This window comes from Ctenocephalides felis, unplaced genomic scaffold (genome assembly GCF_003426905.1).
Source record: "Ctenocephalides felis isolate EL2017-DRISC unplaced genomic scaffold, ASM342690v1 CF-g0.4_SCAFFOLD_02554, whole genome shotgun sequence".
Taxonomy (NCBI): Eukaryota; Metazoa; Arthropoda; class Insecta; order Siphonaptera; family Pulicidae; genus Ctenocephalides; species Ctenocephalides felis.
The window spans coordinates 3562-19577 of record NW_020538708.1 but is presented as its reverse complement, the minus strand read 5'-3'; the positions used below and the strand labels follow the sequence as shown (position 1 = coordinate 19577).

Sequence of the window (16016 nt, the reverse complement as noted above, 5' to 3'; positions counted from 1 at the left end):
AAAATGCATTCTCATAATTGTATTAAATTCAAATATAGACATTTTTTAAAAACCCTTTAAATTTTTTCGTAATTGATAAAGTTAGTAGGCATGTAATCATCCATTCATGAGATATAATTATGTTCACTTTTGTAAGTTGTTTTTGCATGTAATCAATTATATTGTTTTTTCTTAAATGAATGTTTTAATATTTTTTAAACCAAATGTTTTTTTTTCAAGGTTAAGGAAGCGGGATACAAATTCATCACAAAGAATCAGTATCGAAATTTTTAATGAGCATAATGATGAGCAAGAAAATCAACGCAGTGCGCGAGATGAATATCCATTCGAAGATGATGCGATGACCGAATCGCCATCGGCGAATCCAAAACCAGACACCGAACTTCCAAGAGATGATCTTCACATAATTTACAAAAGATCAATTGACTCTAGTAACATGGTTAATGTTAGTTTGCTGCAATATTTGGACACAGGCCGATGGTTTCTGGCCGTCTACAATGACGAATTATTAGCGCATACTGTCAATTTGGTCGTCACAGAGGCTCAAGGTGTGAGCACCACTTGTCCAAATGACTGTTCGGGGAGAGGTTCCTGTTATTTGGGAAAATGTGATTGCATTGATGGTTTCCAAGGAACTGATTGCTCTAAGAGTAAGCATTTGCAAAAATTTTGAAGGTCTTTTGTTAAAATATATTTTTTTGCAATAATTTTTTGAACAACAATCAGAACATTTAAGTTAAACTTGTACTGTTTTGCCTTAATATAAGTCGGTTTTACAGATGACAACCCAAACAGTTGTCTCATCTCTGTGTGATGAATTATTATAATTACCATTTTTGTAATAGTGCAATGTGCCATGCAAGCCTTATTTTATTTGGAAACATCTATATTTCTTGCTATCTATATTTCCAAGTGTCTTCTAAGATATATTTTAGCCACCATTACACTAGAAGTTTTTTTTCTATAAAATTCATTTTATAATGACGAAGGTAAGGAATAATTTCAAATGCCCATACGTGTTACTTTTATTAAATTCATTGAATTTGAACTATTCAAGTAATTTATCGTAATTTTTATTTTTCTCAAATCAAGATATATTTTGGCTACCATGACACTTGGTTAACTTTTTTTATGAAAATTTATTTTTAATGGCAGAGTAAAGGTATAATTTCAAATGTCTACATATTACTTTTATAGAATCCATTGAATTTTGAACAATTGTAGTAATTTATCGTATTTTTCAATTATCACAAATCTACTAGATATATTTTTGTAACGATTACACTTAAAGTTAGCTGTTTCTATAAAATTTATTTTTTAATTACGGAGTAAAGGAATAATTTTAACTGTCTATATATTACTTTTAGGATTTCGGGAATTTGTCATTTAGTCATTGAATTTTGAACGATTAAAGTAATATATCGTAACTTTCAATTATCACAAATCGACTAGATATATTTAGCCATTACCCTTGAAGTTAGCTTTTTCGATAAAATTTATTTTTAATGACGAAATAAAGAAATATTGCAACCGTCTACATATTACTTTTAAAATTTGGAAATTTGGCCAGTCGCTTATATATTAAATTCATTGAATTTTGAACGACTAAAGTAATATATCGTAATTTTCAATTATCACAAATCGCCTAGATATATTTTAGCCATTACAGTTGAAGTTGGCTTTATCGATAAAAATTATTTTTAATGACGAAATAAAGGAATAATTGCAACCGTCTACATATTACTTTTAAAATTTCGGAAATTTGGCCAGTCGGTTATATAAATTCATTGAATTTTGAATACTTAAAGTAATATATCGTAATTTTCAATTATCACAAATTTACTAGATATATTTTAGCTATTACACATGAAGTTAGCTTTTTCGATAAAATTTATTTTTAATGACGAAGTAAAGGAATAATTTCAACCGTCTACATATTATTTTTAATATTTCGGAATTTTTGCCAGTCGCTTATATATTAAATTCATTGAATTTTGAACGATTGAAGTAATTTATCGTAAATTTCAATTACCACAAGTCCACTAGATATATTTTAGCCATTACACTAGAAGTTTGCCTTTTCTATAAAATTTATTTTGTTTAATGATGCAGTAAAGGAATAATTTCAACTATCTCTAAATATTACATTTAATAAGATTTCGGAAATTTGGCCGTTCAGTTATATCTTAAATTCATTGAATTTTAAACAATTTAAGTAATTTATTGTAATTTCCAATTTTCACAAATCGACAACATATATTTTAGCCACTATTACACTAGAAGTTAGCCTTTTCTATAAAATTTATTTTCTAATGACAAGGTAGAGAAATAATTTCAACAATTTACATATTACTTATAATAAGATTTCAGAAATTTGGCCGTTCGGTTATATATTAAATTCATTGAATTTTGAACGATTCAAGTAATCTTACAATATTAATGTTTACAAATCGACAATCAGTTTTAGATGCCACTTAAATTTAGAAGAGATGGCCTTTCGTATAAATTTTGTTATCTAGAATTGATCAATTATGACGACTTTGCGTTTACTATTCATAACCGTTATTTTGATTACAAACACGTAACTATAATTAGAAATTAGCACGCAAAAGAATATTTAGAATTATTTTTTATTATTTTTACAACATTTATAATTCTAGTATAAAAAATCTTCAGTTAGATGCATTTTAATATTTCAGTTACATAAAAGCTTTTTTATTTTTACTCTTTGTATCTGAACAACAATCAATAATAATAGTAAATTTTAAGCACAAAACCGTAACTATAATAATAATAATTGTCTTTCATACGCATATTCAGAAACAATTTTTTGTATACTATATCTATAATTCTATTTTTATGTATATATTTAAATATTGTATTTTCATTTTTGATCGCCAAATGGCATTCAGTAATCAGTTAAATAAGCTTTAGCTGTATTTCTAAGCATTTAAAACAATGTCTTTTAATATTTTAATAGTATATTAATTATAATATACTTTTTCTATTTTGAACAATTAATACTTATTTTTATCACAAATTCATTTTATTTTTTATCTACTTATTTCGACAATTATTTTTGACCTGATAATATAATTTTGTTTTTGACTTTATTAATTTGCATTGACTTCTTAATTAGCTATTAATTATTTCATTTCTCGAATTATCGTATCGTCTTCAATATTTTTTTCTATGTTGTAAATTTAAATAGATTTTTATATTGCACTAGCTTTGTTAGCATATGGATTATATGATATTATGATTATATTGTTCTAAGATTCGATAATAGTATAATAGTGCGATATGGCATTATATACAAATATTAATTAATTTACATTGAGCTATTCACTGAATAATGTCTCGAACTATTCATATAACAATTCAATGTTGAAATTGCCTTCGATTTTTTATTAACTCTGTAAATAATCATTTGTTTTTCATATATTCTGCTATTTTTGTTGTGAGTGACTTCCAAGATTGAGTTATGTATCTAATAGCACTGAAGTACTTTGGAGTTGCATTTTTAATTAATCAGTATCTGTCATCTCGGAAGCACTAAATACTCGTCATTTTTTGCATGCATTGTTTGTTATTGTATTTAACAAAATATTTTAGTTCTCAAATTAGCAATATAAAACACGTGTTAAAATATTTTTATATTATTCCTTTTGCTACGAGAGTGTTTTCTGCAGAAGTCCCGCTGCTGTACGAAACAGCGTGCCCAGAACGATATATTGTATGATATAAGAAAGTTAAAAAATATTAACTGCGAACTAGAAATTACAATAGAAGACGAGAATTTTTAATAGTTTAACTCGGTGATAAATCATGGACGACATTCGTACACACAGCAGGTTATGGGGGGATGTAGTCCATGGACGACATTTGTAGCAAAAGTGTTATTGACTAAGTCAACTTATTTATTATATTTATATTTTTATAATGAAACATCTATCATTTTATTCAGGTGTTTGTCCTGTATTATGTTCTTCTCATGGACAATACGGAGGTGGTATTTGCCATTGTGAAGAAGGTTGGAAAGGTGCTGAATGTGATGTGCCAAAACATGATTGTGAAGACCCGACTTGTTCTGGACATGGTCGTTGCAAACAAGGCGAATGCACCTGTGAACGAGGATGGAAAGGAGCACGTTGTGAATTAGGTGAATTTGAAGTTTTAATTATCGTCATTTGATTATTGTAATTGTATTTTAAATAATATGTACAATTTTTCGCTACTTTTATGTAGAATCTTTTTTTTCATTATACTTTTTATCGATAGTCAGAATATAAATTGATTGATATGAAAGACTAAGAGCTGGTTTTTCATGTCTTTCTTCAACGAGTACTTTTATTTATATATAATCTATTATATTTTACAATTAGGGTAGGTTGCAAGTCGTACTCTGAGGAAATAATGTGGTAATATTTAGTGCATTTGATTCAGTTGAATTGTGATTAGCACTTTCTATTTTTTTTTAAATATGTATTTTTTTTGCGTTGTCACCGTAGTCGTGCCACCTATGGCCTTTTCCCGCAAAAATAAGATTTTTGTTAACTCTGTGAAAAGTTTGAAAATAAAACTAATGACAATTACCTATATAAAGTCTAATAATTATTCATGACTAAACTGTTGTCTACTAAGTAATATAAATAATAAAAATTTAAAGAAACAATTTTTAGAATCGCATAATTATTAAGGGTGTAAACATTTGAATAGTTCTGTATAACGGTACCAGATGATGAACGATAATTTAATATATTGCCAGGGTACGACTTGGAAGCCTTACCGTTTTTCTTCACTAACTTATGTTTTGAAAATTTGTTTACTTGGCTTTTAAATAATACTTTAGAAATTAAGAATTTAAACAATTAATGGTCTGATTTAGCAGACTTAAAACTATAAACATTTATAACCGTATATACTATTATTGAGCACGGTAGAAGCTAAAATATGTTTTCAGAGTTTTTTTTTAGCCATAAATAAATAAGTAAAAACCAAAATTGGAGTAAAAAATGATTCTTAGGATTTTTTATTGAGATGCAAATATACGAATATTTGCTTTGGTTTTTCTCTAATATGTTTAATATTGCATTTGTAGAAGATTGTTTGGATCCAACTTGTTCAAATCATGGAACATGTGTCGCTGGTCAATGTTACTGCAAAGCTGGATGGCAAGGTCCAGATTGCGGAAATGTCGATGAACAAGTTTATCAGTGCTTGCCAGGTTGCTCCGAACATGGGGTTTATGATTTGGAAAGTGGTCAATGTGTTTGCGACAGACATTGGACTGGGGCAGATTGCTCTCAAGGTTAGTTGTTAGCCACTTTTGTAATTTTGTCTATAGCTAAAACTGTATAGATAATATAAATTCTTAGACGGATGCATTTTTTATCAGTATTAACTGATAATTAATATTAATTAATTATTAGCTTTTGTTATAAATGATGAGCCATTTGTCTCAATCAATTAAATATATCGTTATCACTTGGTTACATTAACAAAGCATTTTTAAATGTATTTTAAATTGTGAGTTTTGAATGTAATTTTTCATCTACTTGAATTCACTCGAAATGCATTAAATAAACTTGAGCATATGAGGCTCGAATTTTTAAATGTTATTTGTTTCACTTGTTTTATCTAGTTCAATATATTATGCAGTTTTGTCATTAGTTTTTCTAATTTCCTCACGCAATAATTTTTGTTGTAAAATAAAAGCACAACAACGCAACAATGCAAACTACATAAGAATTGCAAAAAATTACAAATAATGCCTTTATAGATAAATATATCGACTGCTTTTTTACCTTAATTTTAATTCTATACTTTCATTATAATATAATATAATATAATATATATTTCTTATATCTGTTACACATTAAATTTTGATAAAGAAATCTACTAATTGCAACTAAAATTCATTATTTGTTCTATTATGCATATATTTATTTTTACAATCACAAATTGGTCTAAATCTTTTATCTCAATTTTTTTATAAATGCTTTTAGCTTTTCAAATTCATTCCTGAAAGTTTTTTTTTTTAAAAGTTTAGTAAATGGCTTGGTTATATTGCAGAAGTGTTCTATCTTGAGTCATTTTATCTAATTATATCTTGATTTATAAATTAAATATATAATATAGTAAATATGGTCTCAAGATAAGAAATGCTAACAAAGTACATGGTTCAAAATACATCCTAACTCAATCACAAATATGCTTTTACAAGAACTCTTAGAGTAAACAAACAAGTGCTTATACTTAATATACATATATTATAAAAATAGAATCAGAACTAAAAATATAATATAACATATAACTGATTTTTTTGTCAGCTATTTGCGTCGAACAAGTGGGATTTTGTTCTATCTGATTTTTTATAGCTCTCATTGACATATTTTTTTTTTGTTTCCATATTTGATATTAACTTTCTTATAATTTACCTTCTTAAATGGAATTTTTGATATAGCAAACACATTTGATGCTCTAACTGACATTACGATCATAATTATTGACATTACATTACAATTTAGTACTGCAGGGCAATATTTTTCTTCATTGTTAGACATATTGTTCTAAAATAAATCACGTATTTTAATATATAAGTTCTTTTACATACCTGATATGTAATCTAATGAAACAACATTGCGAAAACCTCGATCTTTGCATATTACATATGTAATTTTTATTCAAATCTTATTATAAATGCACAGTAAATTTTCCACACATCGGTAATTATTAAAACTGCTTATTCGAAGGAGGCTTCTTTACTAAAAGGAAAAATATATTTGTCATTAAAACAAAAAGTCTCAGTATTTAAAAAAATATATTAGACCAATTTCAAAAAAGATATTTAATATTTTTTTGTCAATTGCCTTGCTCTTGATGCATTTCAATATGTTATATGTTTTTTAAGTTTTTTAGTTTAATTTAATTTTTAAAATTGTGATTTCAAAAATGGATGGATGGTTTGACTTTTTAAATTTATTTATTTCGATTTTTTTTGAATAACTTTTCTTCGTGATTTTAAGTAACATGCTGCTAGTAAAGACTCGTTTCAATTACAACCTGTCTATTTGTCTATTATTTTCGACTAACGAATAAAAACAAATTATATTTATTTATAATGCACATGATTTAAAAAAAAATCTTTTTCTTTATCGCATTGTAAGCTTTTGTGTAATTTTGATTAATAAGAAAAAGCTACAAGTTTTTCATTCAGCAACACAATTAAATTTTTGTATGTTTTTAGAAATTTTACCGATGGTTAAAATGTATAGTATATTTATTTTACTCCAATTCTCTTAGTCCTTGGTCATATTGTATAATGCTTTGTTGATCTCCAATCAATCAAAATAAATTTTTGTACTTTGATGGATTATGATCAAAATTTAATAGTTAACAGTTGTTTTAGTTTAATAAAGAAATTGATAATTTTTACTTGATTTATTAACTTTTACTGGCTATTTAATATCATTTAGTTCATTTGACCGTATTTTTATGGTCTATTTATTTTACTTCAATTCCTTTAGACCAATTTTTCATATCAGTTTTTTAAATATAAAGCTCTGTTGTTTTGCATAATTTCAATATATAATTTCATCATATACAGTTACTTAACTGTGTCTTGAAAATAAGATTTTATTGTAAAAAATTGCTCATATTATCCCTATTAACTTATTTTAACTATAAAAATTATTAAAAAAAAAATAAAATAAAAAGAATATGCATATTAAGAACCGTATTTTATAATGCTTTTTTTAATTACGTCTCCAATCAATCAAAATAAAATTTAATTTTGGCTTTAGTGGATTATAACTAAAAATTTTTTAAAACATATTGTTTTAGTTTAATAATTATAGTTGTTAAAGTTATTTAGAAATTTTATTTTTTCCTGAATTTTCTAAAATGAGCAAAATATTTCTGAATGATTTGATAAATACTTATATATCCTATACTTAAATTTGTTCAATAAACACATTGATAAATTTACTGACATAGTTTTCCATTTTCCACTCCCGTCGCGATCGTAAAAATAAATTGTAATAAAATAAAAATAATTGTATTTAAAATTTATTTAAAATATGATGAGTTATAAAAATCTAGATGTCAATGTCTTCTTTTCGATGACTAAATATAAATAATTAAAATTTATATATAAGTAACATTATTACATATATATTGATTTTTTTATCAGAGGAAGGGAAAATTTTAATTTGTTTTTCCAATTCTTTTAATAATAATATTTTTAAATAATACATACAATAGTAATTATGAAAATGTATCAAAATTTTGTAAAATTGCTAATGAAATTTTTGTGCTAATGAAATTTTTGTGTGTAAAAAATTCTTTTTTTTTTAAATATGTTTCTACAATTATCACCTTTTTCATCATAGCACCCGAAAATTTTAATCAATATTTTACTTAGCATTTGTGGTTTTTATTATACATATATATTGATGTTCACCATTTTCCTTAATATTGACAAGTAAGATTTTTGTTATAACAATTTGAAACGTTTGTGAAAATTAATATTAAATGGTTATTATTCTGTATGTATCGATATTTGTATAACAATTCAGCAATTTTAAATTATTTATCCAATGACTTGTGTTATCCTCATTTGCGAAAATTATTTATTTTATGCGGATCTGAAATACGTTCATCATGTTCATCTTCTAATAATTCATATTACTTTATTGTCACAAGTATTTTTTTAATAACATACTTTTTAAAATATTTGTTTGTATTCTCTTTTCTTTAGATCTCTTTTATTTAGACTGCAAGGAATACGTATTAATTTTTACTATTTTTTTTTCGAGCACTAAGTTTACGTTCTGGTATCATGAAAGTAAAAAAAATCTTACTATTTGAGGAAAAAGATAGCTATCATTTATTTACTATTGATTAGGAAAATTTTGAAACCTCAAATCAGACATCTTATTTAGTTGTAATTAACTTCCCGTAGGGTAAGTTATAGTAATCGCAAAAAAATCGAAAATGAAAATTTTTATATATCTTTACGTTTTAGAGGTTTTTGTATATTTTGGCATACCTTAGAAAAAAATGGATGTATGTGTGTGTGTGTGTGTGTGTGTGTGTGTATGTATGTGTGTGTATGTATGTGCGGATACAAATTTTCGTCGACGATTTCGGGAACACGGATCAACCGATTTGAATAATTCAAAAAACATTCGATTCGTACTGATAAGGAGACGTGCTGATTAGTTTTTGGCGAAGTTAGGTCTAGCCGTTCCGAAGATACGGGGCAAAAAGTGCCGAAAACGGTAAGTCAGTTTTTAAGAGAACGGAGCGTCCGATTTGAATAATTCAGTGAAAACATTTTACTTGTATTGGCAAGATGAAGAGTTGATAAAATTTTCATGAAGGCAGGTCTAGCGGTTTCGGAGATCTAATGAAAAAAGTAAAAAAAAATGCCATTTGGCGGTTAAAAATGATGATTAGACATATGCACATCAAATTATCAGATATTGTATAGAAATTTTAACAATAAGTATAATTTTTTTTTACATTTCTATGGGTTCCGTACCAATGTTTATGCGTTAGACGGCGGCGCGGCACTTGCGCTGTGACAATTCGTCTCTATGCAGTTCAAGCACTACGATTGCTTTGAAAAAAAGTTCAGAATTTCCAAATATGTCAAAATGAAGAAAACATTTTTCTTTTCAAAAAAATAGTTTGTTTTCAAAAAAAAAATTTTCTTTCAAAAAAAAATTTTTTTTTTCAAATAAAAATTTTTTTTTCAAAAAAAAGTAATTTTTTGTCATATTCCTAGTTTCTCAATAATTATTTCGAAGTAATTTTTTTTCAAAAATGTTAATCGTTTTTAAAAAAATAATAATTTTTGGTACGGGAAGTTCCCGCAATTTGCCTTAAGGCACGATGCCCTAATTGCCTTAAGACAGAATTCCACTTACAGCTAGTTTTCGATATAAATTTGAGATGTCTTCGTAATGATTTATTTGATTTTAAATATAATTTTAAAATTTATGCAATATTTTGGCTATATAATGAAGCTATTTTAGAACTTTTTTTCTATTTTGTCATTTTCATTCATTTCATTTCCATATTTTCAATTTATGCAAACAAAAACCATTTTGTCAACAATAAATTACTGTTGCATATTTTATTTTGTCGTATTAGACAACAATAAATTACTGTTGTATTTCCTATGTTTTCTAGCGTCAGTGAATAATGGTAAAATTATTTTTTAAAGTATATTTGTAATTGAATAAATATTTTTTAATCTCTTCCAAGTATTTCAGGCTTACATTAGCATTATTATTTATTGCTAAAGATTCTTTCCAATTAATAAAACACTATATTACATTTACTAGAACCGCGTTTATTTTAATTGCATTAAATAACAATATTTTAAAAATATTATATTTTGGTAATAATGTATAATAAGAAAAGATAGTAGAATAAATGAGTGAGTTTTAGTGTCAGAAGTTTTTTTCTTAATTAAAAACAAGCTCTTTAAACAATTTCACGATTTTGCAATATAAAGTCTTTGAATTGTTTGTTGAGTAGAATAATTTTACAGTGATTTGAAAGGCAATTAAGATCATATTATTGTACGTTTTGTGATTAAATCCAATTTTTAGTGTCATAAACCGTTCAGCAGCTTTGTTGTTAACGTTAATGGGAACATTTGTGGTTACAAAAAACTTTTTAAAGGTGCAATACAACATATCATTTTCACATTTGATTGTAATCAAATGGCGTTTTTAATAAAAAAATGGAATGTCTTTTTGAAGCGTTGTCATACTGATTTCCGTGCCTAAAAATAGGTGCATTAGTTGCTATATATAATATGATATGAACTTTCAACTAAATTTTAATAAATCGTGTGTTGTTTTTAGCTACTTATGTAATTTTTATTCAAACCTTATCATAAATGCACAGTAAATTTACCACACGTCGGTAATTATTAAAACTGTTTATTCGAAGGAGGCTTCTTTACTAAAAGGAAAAATATATTTGTCACTAAAACAAAAAGTGTCAATCATATCTTAAACTAGCTGTAAGTGGAATTCTGTCTTGAGGCAATTATGGCATTGTGCCTTAAGGCAAATTGCTGGAACTTCCCGTACCGTAACGAAATGTTCGAGGAATACTGAATGTTTTCAAATAGATTATTATAAATATTGTAACATTGTCTAATATTTATAAGAATTATATAAACTGAATTGCAGAGGTAGAATTAGAACTATAGTCAGAATTAAAAATAGAATCTGAAATATTTTCGATATACAAAAAACTAAAAAATGAACAATTTTTTTTTTCAAAAATCAATTATTTTGTTAAGACAAGCAGAAAGTTCTTTGAATCATTTAAATCGGACGCTTAGTTCTCTCAAAAACTGCAATTTTTTACATATTTAGCTCCGTATCTTCAAAATGGCTGGGCCTGCCTTTGCCAAAAACTAATAAACACTTCTCCCAATCATCACTAATTGAATGTTTTTTAGATCATTCAAATCCCTATCAATAGGAATCGAATGTTTTTTGAACCATTCAAATCGGTTGATCCGTGCGCCCTAAAACTTGACTGGAAATTTGTATCCATACATACATACACACACACACACATCCATTTTTTCTGAGGTATGCCAAAACGTTCAGAAACCTTCAAAACGTCGAAAAATGTAAAAATTTTCAATTCCGATTTTCGGCTCATTACAATAACTTACCCTACGGGAAGTTAAAAAATATGCATATTAGACTAATTTCATAAAAGATATAATGTTAATATTTTTTTGTAAAATGCCTTGCTCTTGATGCATTTTAATCTTTTATATGTATTTTAGGTTTTTTTGTTTAATTTAATTTTGTATAATTTGATTTTTTTAATTTATTTATTTCGTTTTTTTTGAATGAAGTTTTTTTTCATGATTTTAAGTAACATGCTGTTATTAGAGACTTTTACAATCTGTCTATTTGTCTATTATTTTCGACTAACGAATAAAAACAAATTATATTTATTTATAATGCACATAATTGTAAAAATTTTCTTTTTTTTTGTCGCATTGTAAGCTTTGGCGTTTTTAACAAATGGCGTTTTTAATAGATAAAAATAGAATGAGTCTTTTTAAAGCGTCGTCATGCTGATTTCCGTACCTAAAAATAAGTGCATTAGATGCTATATATAATATGATATGAACTTTCAACTAAATTTTAATAAATCGTGTGTTGTTTTTAGCCATATGCAGTCTTGACTGTGGTCCTCATGGTACATGTGAGCAAGGTCGTTGCAACTGCGTTCAAGGTTGGGCAGGTCCTTTATGTGACCTCCTACCTTGCGATGACCGATGCTCGGAGCATGGTCAATGTAAGAATGGAACCTGCGTTTGCTCTCAAGGATGGAATGGACGTCATTGCACACTACGTAAGTTTTTTTTAAATGATTTTTATTGGCCTCGTTTACTTAGGGCATTTAGCTACCTCCAAAATTTTTCTTATATTTTTTACTAGCTCTTACTATATCTTGTACTATCTTCATTATGCTATATACACTCGTTTAGAGCTTAATTCGTTCCGTAACCACGCTCGTATGTCGAAATTTTCATATCTCGAAGCATTTTTTTCTATGTGAATACATTGAAATGCAATCAATTCTATCCAGCACAGTGTTTTTTGATAATAAGAATAAATGCAACTTTATTGCTAAGATCAAATTGATGCTCAATAAAATCCAACACAGTGTTTGCTGACAACAAAACTAGAGACTTGATTGCTAAAACCAAATACATATTCTGCCTAAACATAGCAAATTGCTGAATTAAAAATGACTAAATTATCATTATACCAGTTTTTGCGTTTAAAAAAACTATTCAATGGCCATTATTTTTTTTTCTTAATCTATTATAGTATTGCCAAAACAAGTTAGGCATGTTTCGTCAAACAATTCTAATATATCCTTTTCGGCGTGATTTTTATCCACATATTTTTCGACTTTGTTCCATATTGCACAAATATATATATATATAACATTACTATTAATAAAGTTAAAATTTTAACTTTAAAATATGTTATCATTATACCAGTTATTATCATTATACCAGTTTTTGCGTTTAAAAAACTATCCAATGACCATTATTTTTTTTTTCTCAACCTATTATAGTATTGCCAAAACAAGTTAGACATGTTTCGTCAAACAATTCTAATATATCCTTTTCCGCGTGATTTTTATCCACATACTTTTCGACTTTGTTCCATATTGCACAAACAAATATACAACATTACTATTAATAAACTTAAAATTTTAACTTAAAATATGTTTTAAATATTTGTTTAAATGCTACTTCATATACGAAAATCCTTGTTACAACTGATATTAGATGAACCTGTCTCATTAACACCCTCATAAGTTGTCGTTATGCCTTTCACTTTTCACGCTTAAAAATAGGTATTAGATTAGATTAGATGCTATCCAATTTTGGAGATACTAATGTACTATTTTATTATATCATCAAATACTATTATTATATAACCTATACCTATCAAATTTTTGTTTACTACTGACATGTTTATTCTTCTTTTTGTTCTAACCTTGCTTCTAGTTCTAATTCTATTTTATATCAAATTAGCAATTCAAATTTTTCTTAATTTGAATGTCACTTCTTCAATATCAATTTTTTGAAGAAATGTAATTTAAAATTTTTAGATGAATCTTAATATTTTTGCTCGGATATAAAATACTGTGCCTTCTGGCAAATGGCAGATAGTTTTTTATTGTGCAGTCTTTTCGGTTTTAATTTAAATATGGAGATAACTATCATATGTCTCAAATACAGATTTTCAAATTATTTTTTTTTTTTGAATAATTGGATCACAATTTTTCCTTAATTTTTAATAGAGAATACGACACCTGCAGTTTGTAGAAAAAATGTGGCTTATATTTTATCCGTTAATTCATATTTATTCATTTAAATGTTGTACACAAAAGGGTTCGGAATGAATATTTTTACGATTGTTATGAAATGAAATTTATATCAATAACATAACACTTTTAGATTATTGAATGCGATCTTTATCATTTTATTCTACTGATTGCTATATCATGGATATTAAAAATGAAGAATCCATTTGAATTTTGATGAAGTTGGAATGTTGTAAAATATTTTAAAAATTTATGAGAATCTTTTTTCAATATGAATATAATATAATTGATATAAAATACTGTGTCTGCAGGCAAATTGCATATATTTGTATATGGATCTATTCTTTGTAATTTCTTCAGTTTTTATTTTCAATACTCGATAATATTAAAAAAAAAGTGCGCGTAAGGATCACACGCGATTGAAGTAAAACTTTTAATATTGTATGAGTAGGCAATTAAGATAAAATAAAAAAAACATCATATTTGAATTTTAAAAATCATCTTTTAATAATCATATAACATCAATAATAATAAGATCTCCTGAGCATCGGCACAGCTGTCCTACTGATATTAAGAGTTTGAATATGATGTGAAGCTTTCTTCCTAATTTTGTTACCTATCTTACCGGGAAATTCAAACCATAAACGTAGAAGTTCATCATTATCGCCACGTTCTATGTACACTAATTTTCCCACACAACCATTAGCTAAGCCATCACTTACATCAATATTAGTTGTTATTATGTAAAATTTATTCAGAACTAAAATTATTTCATACGGCAAAGCCCCGGTATCAATAATCGATTTTTTTGAAACTGCTGACGAATGTATGATTGTTGATCTGTCGCATGGCAACCTACATAAATATCCGTGGCAGTAGATATTATTTTGTCTTCAACGAGATTCAATATAAATTTATTATATTCCATGGCACATTTATTCTCTAAGAAAAGTCTTATTCCATGAGGACATAATACAGCAATCTCTTCTTTTGTAAAAAAAACGTGATTCAATTAATGGAGTGGATACTCGCGACATCAGCGCTTACGGCGTCGTAGTGTTCAACTACACGTTGGCATTTCGTTGCATTTGTACGGATTTACACCCGTGTCGCGCCTAAAAATTTTTACACCCATATCGCGCCTAAAGAAGTTTTACTTCAAAAAATAATTGCATTACTTTGTATTGTGTATGTCAATGAAAGGCAGCAACCCATATGCCTCCAGAACAACAAATGCAATATCTTGAAGTTCTGCTTTTGAATTAGTTTTTTAGATTAATTTTTTTTGAACAATTTTAACTCAAATGTTTCATATTTTTTGATAAAGAAATTTACAAAATGGCGCGAATGAATACTGAATAAGAGATTTATTAATATATAAATTAATATTTAAGTTTATTCAATGAGCAGCATCATGTTATGAAAGAATATTAAATAGCAATTTGGAAGATTATATGGTAATTCAAGTTTATTAATTTAAATTTTGCAAAAGAGTAGAAATGAACATATTTTTACGATTATTGCATTATTAGATTTTGTTATGAAATAAATTCAGTATCAGATATACCAATAATACACGACTTTTGGATTACTCAATAAATCGCTTTGCGTTTTGGAAGAATACAATATTTTTATTCTAATGATTATTCAACTGAAATAAAACAAATGCTAATATAACAAATGAAGAATCGATTTGAATGACAGTGAATTGATTTTTTTTATTATAATATATTAACATTTTTTAAAATAATAGTTTGATGTATTAATAATCTATTTTGCATGGAAATGTAAACACTGTCTGTCTGTCTGATGGTAAATTGCAGTTATTGGAAATATGGCCTTTTTGTAACTGCTTTTAATTTTAATACTCGATCACATTTAAAAAAAAATTAACATTGTACAATTCCATTATAATGTATTGTGTGTATCGTATGCAACTATTCATACGCTTCAAACAATAAATGCAATGCTTTAGCTTTCAGATCAGATTTTTAGCTTTTTTTTATTATTTTTCCATATTTTTTCAAAAAGTTCTAGTCTGTTATATATTGTTATTGAATACTCAATAACTGTTGTATTAATAAAGAATGATATAATATGGCACTTTGGAAAAA

At 26.5% G+C, this 16016-nt stretch overlaps 1 protein-coding gene across 1 annotated transcript; it reads left to right on the top strand.

Moving 5' to 3' along the window:
* Nucleotides 1-219: 219 nt before the first annotated feature.
* LOC113381078 (teneurin-a-like) lies at nucleotides 220-5316 on the top strand (the record flags this gene model as incomplete). Its single annotated transcript, XM_026620066.1, has 3 exons — nucleotides 220-650; nucleotides 3968-4162; nucleotides 5102-5316. Coding segments are annotated over 3 exons (841 nt in total), but the record flags the coding sequence as incomplete, so codon positions are not given.
* Nucleotides 5317-16016: the final 10700 nt, after the last annotated feature.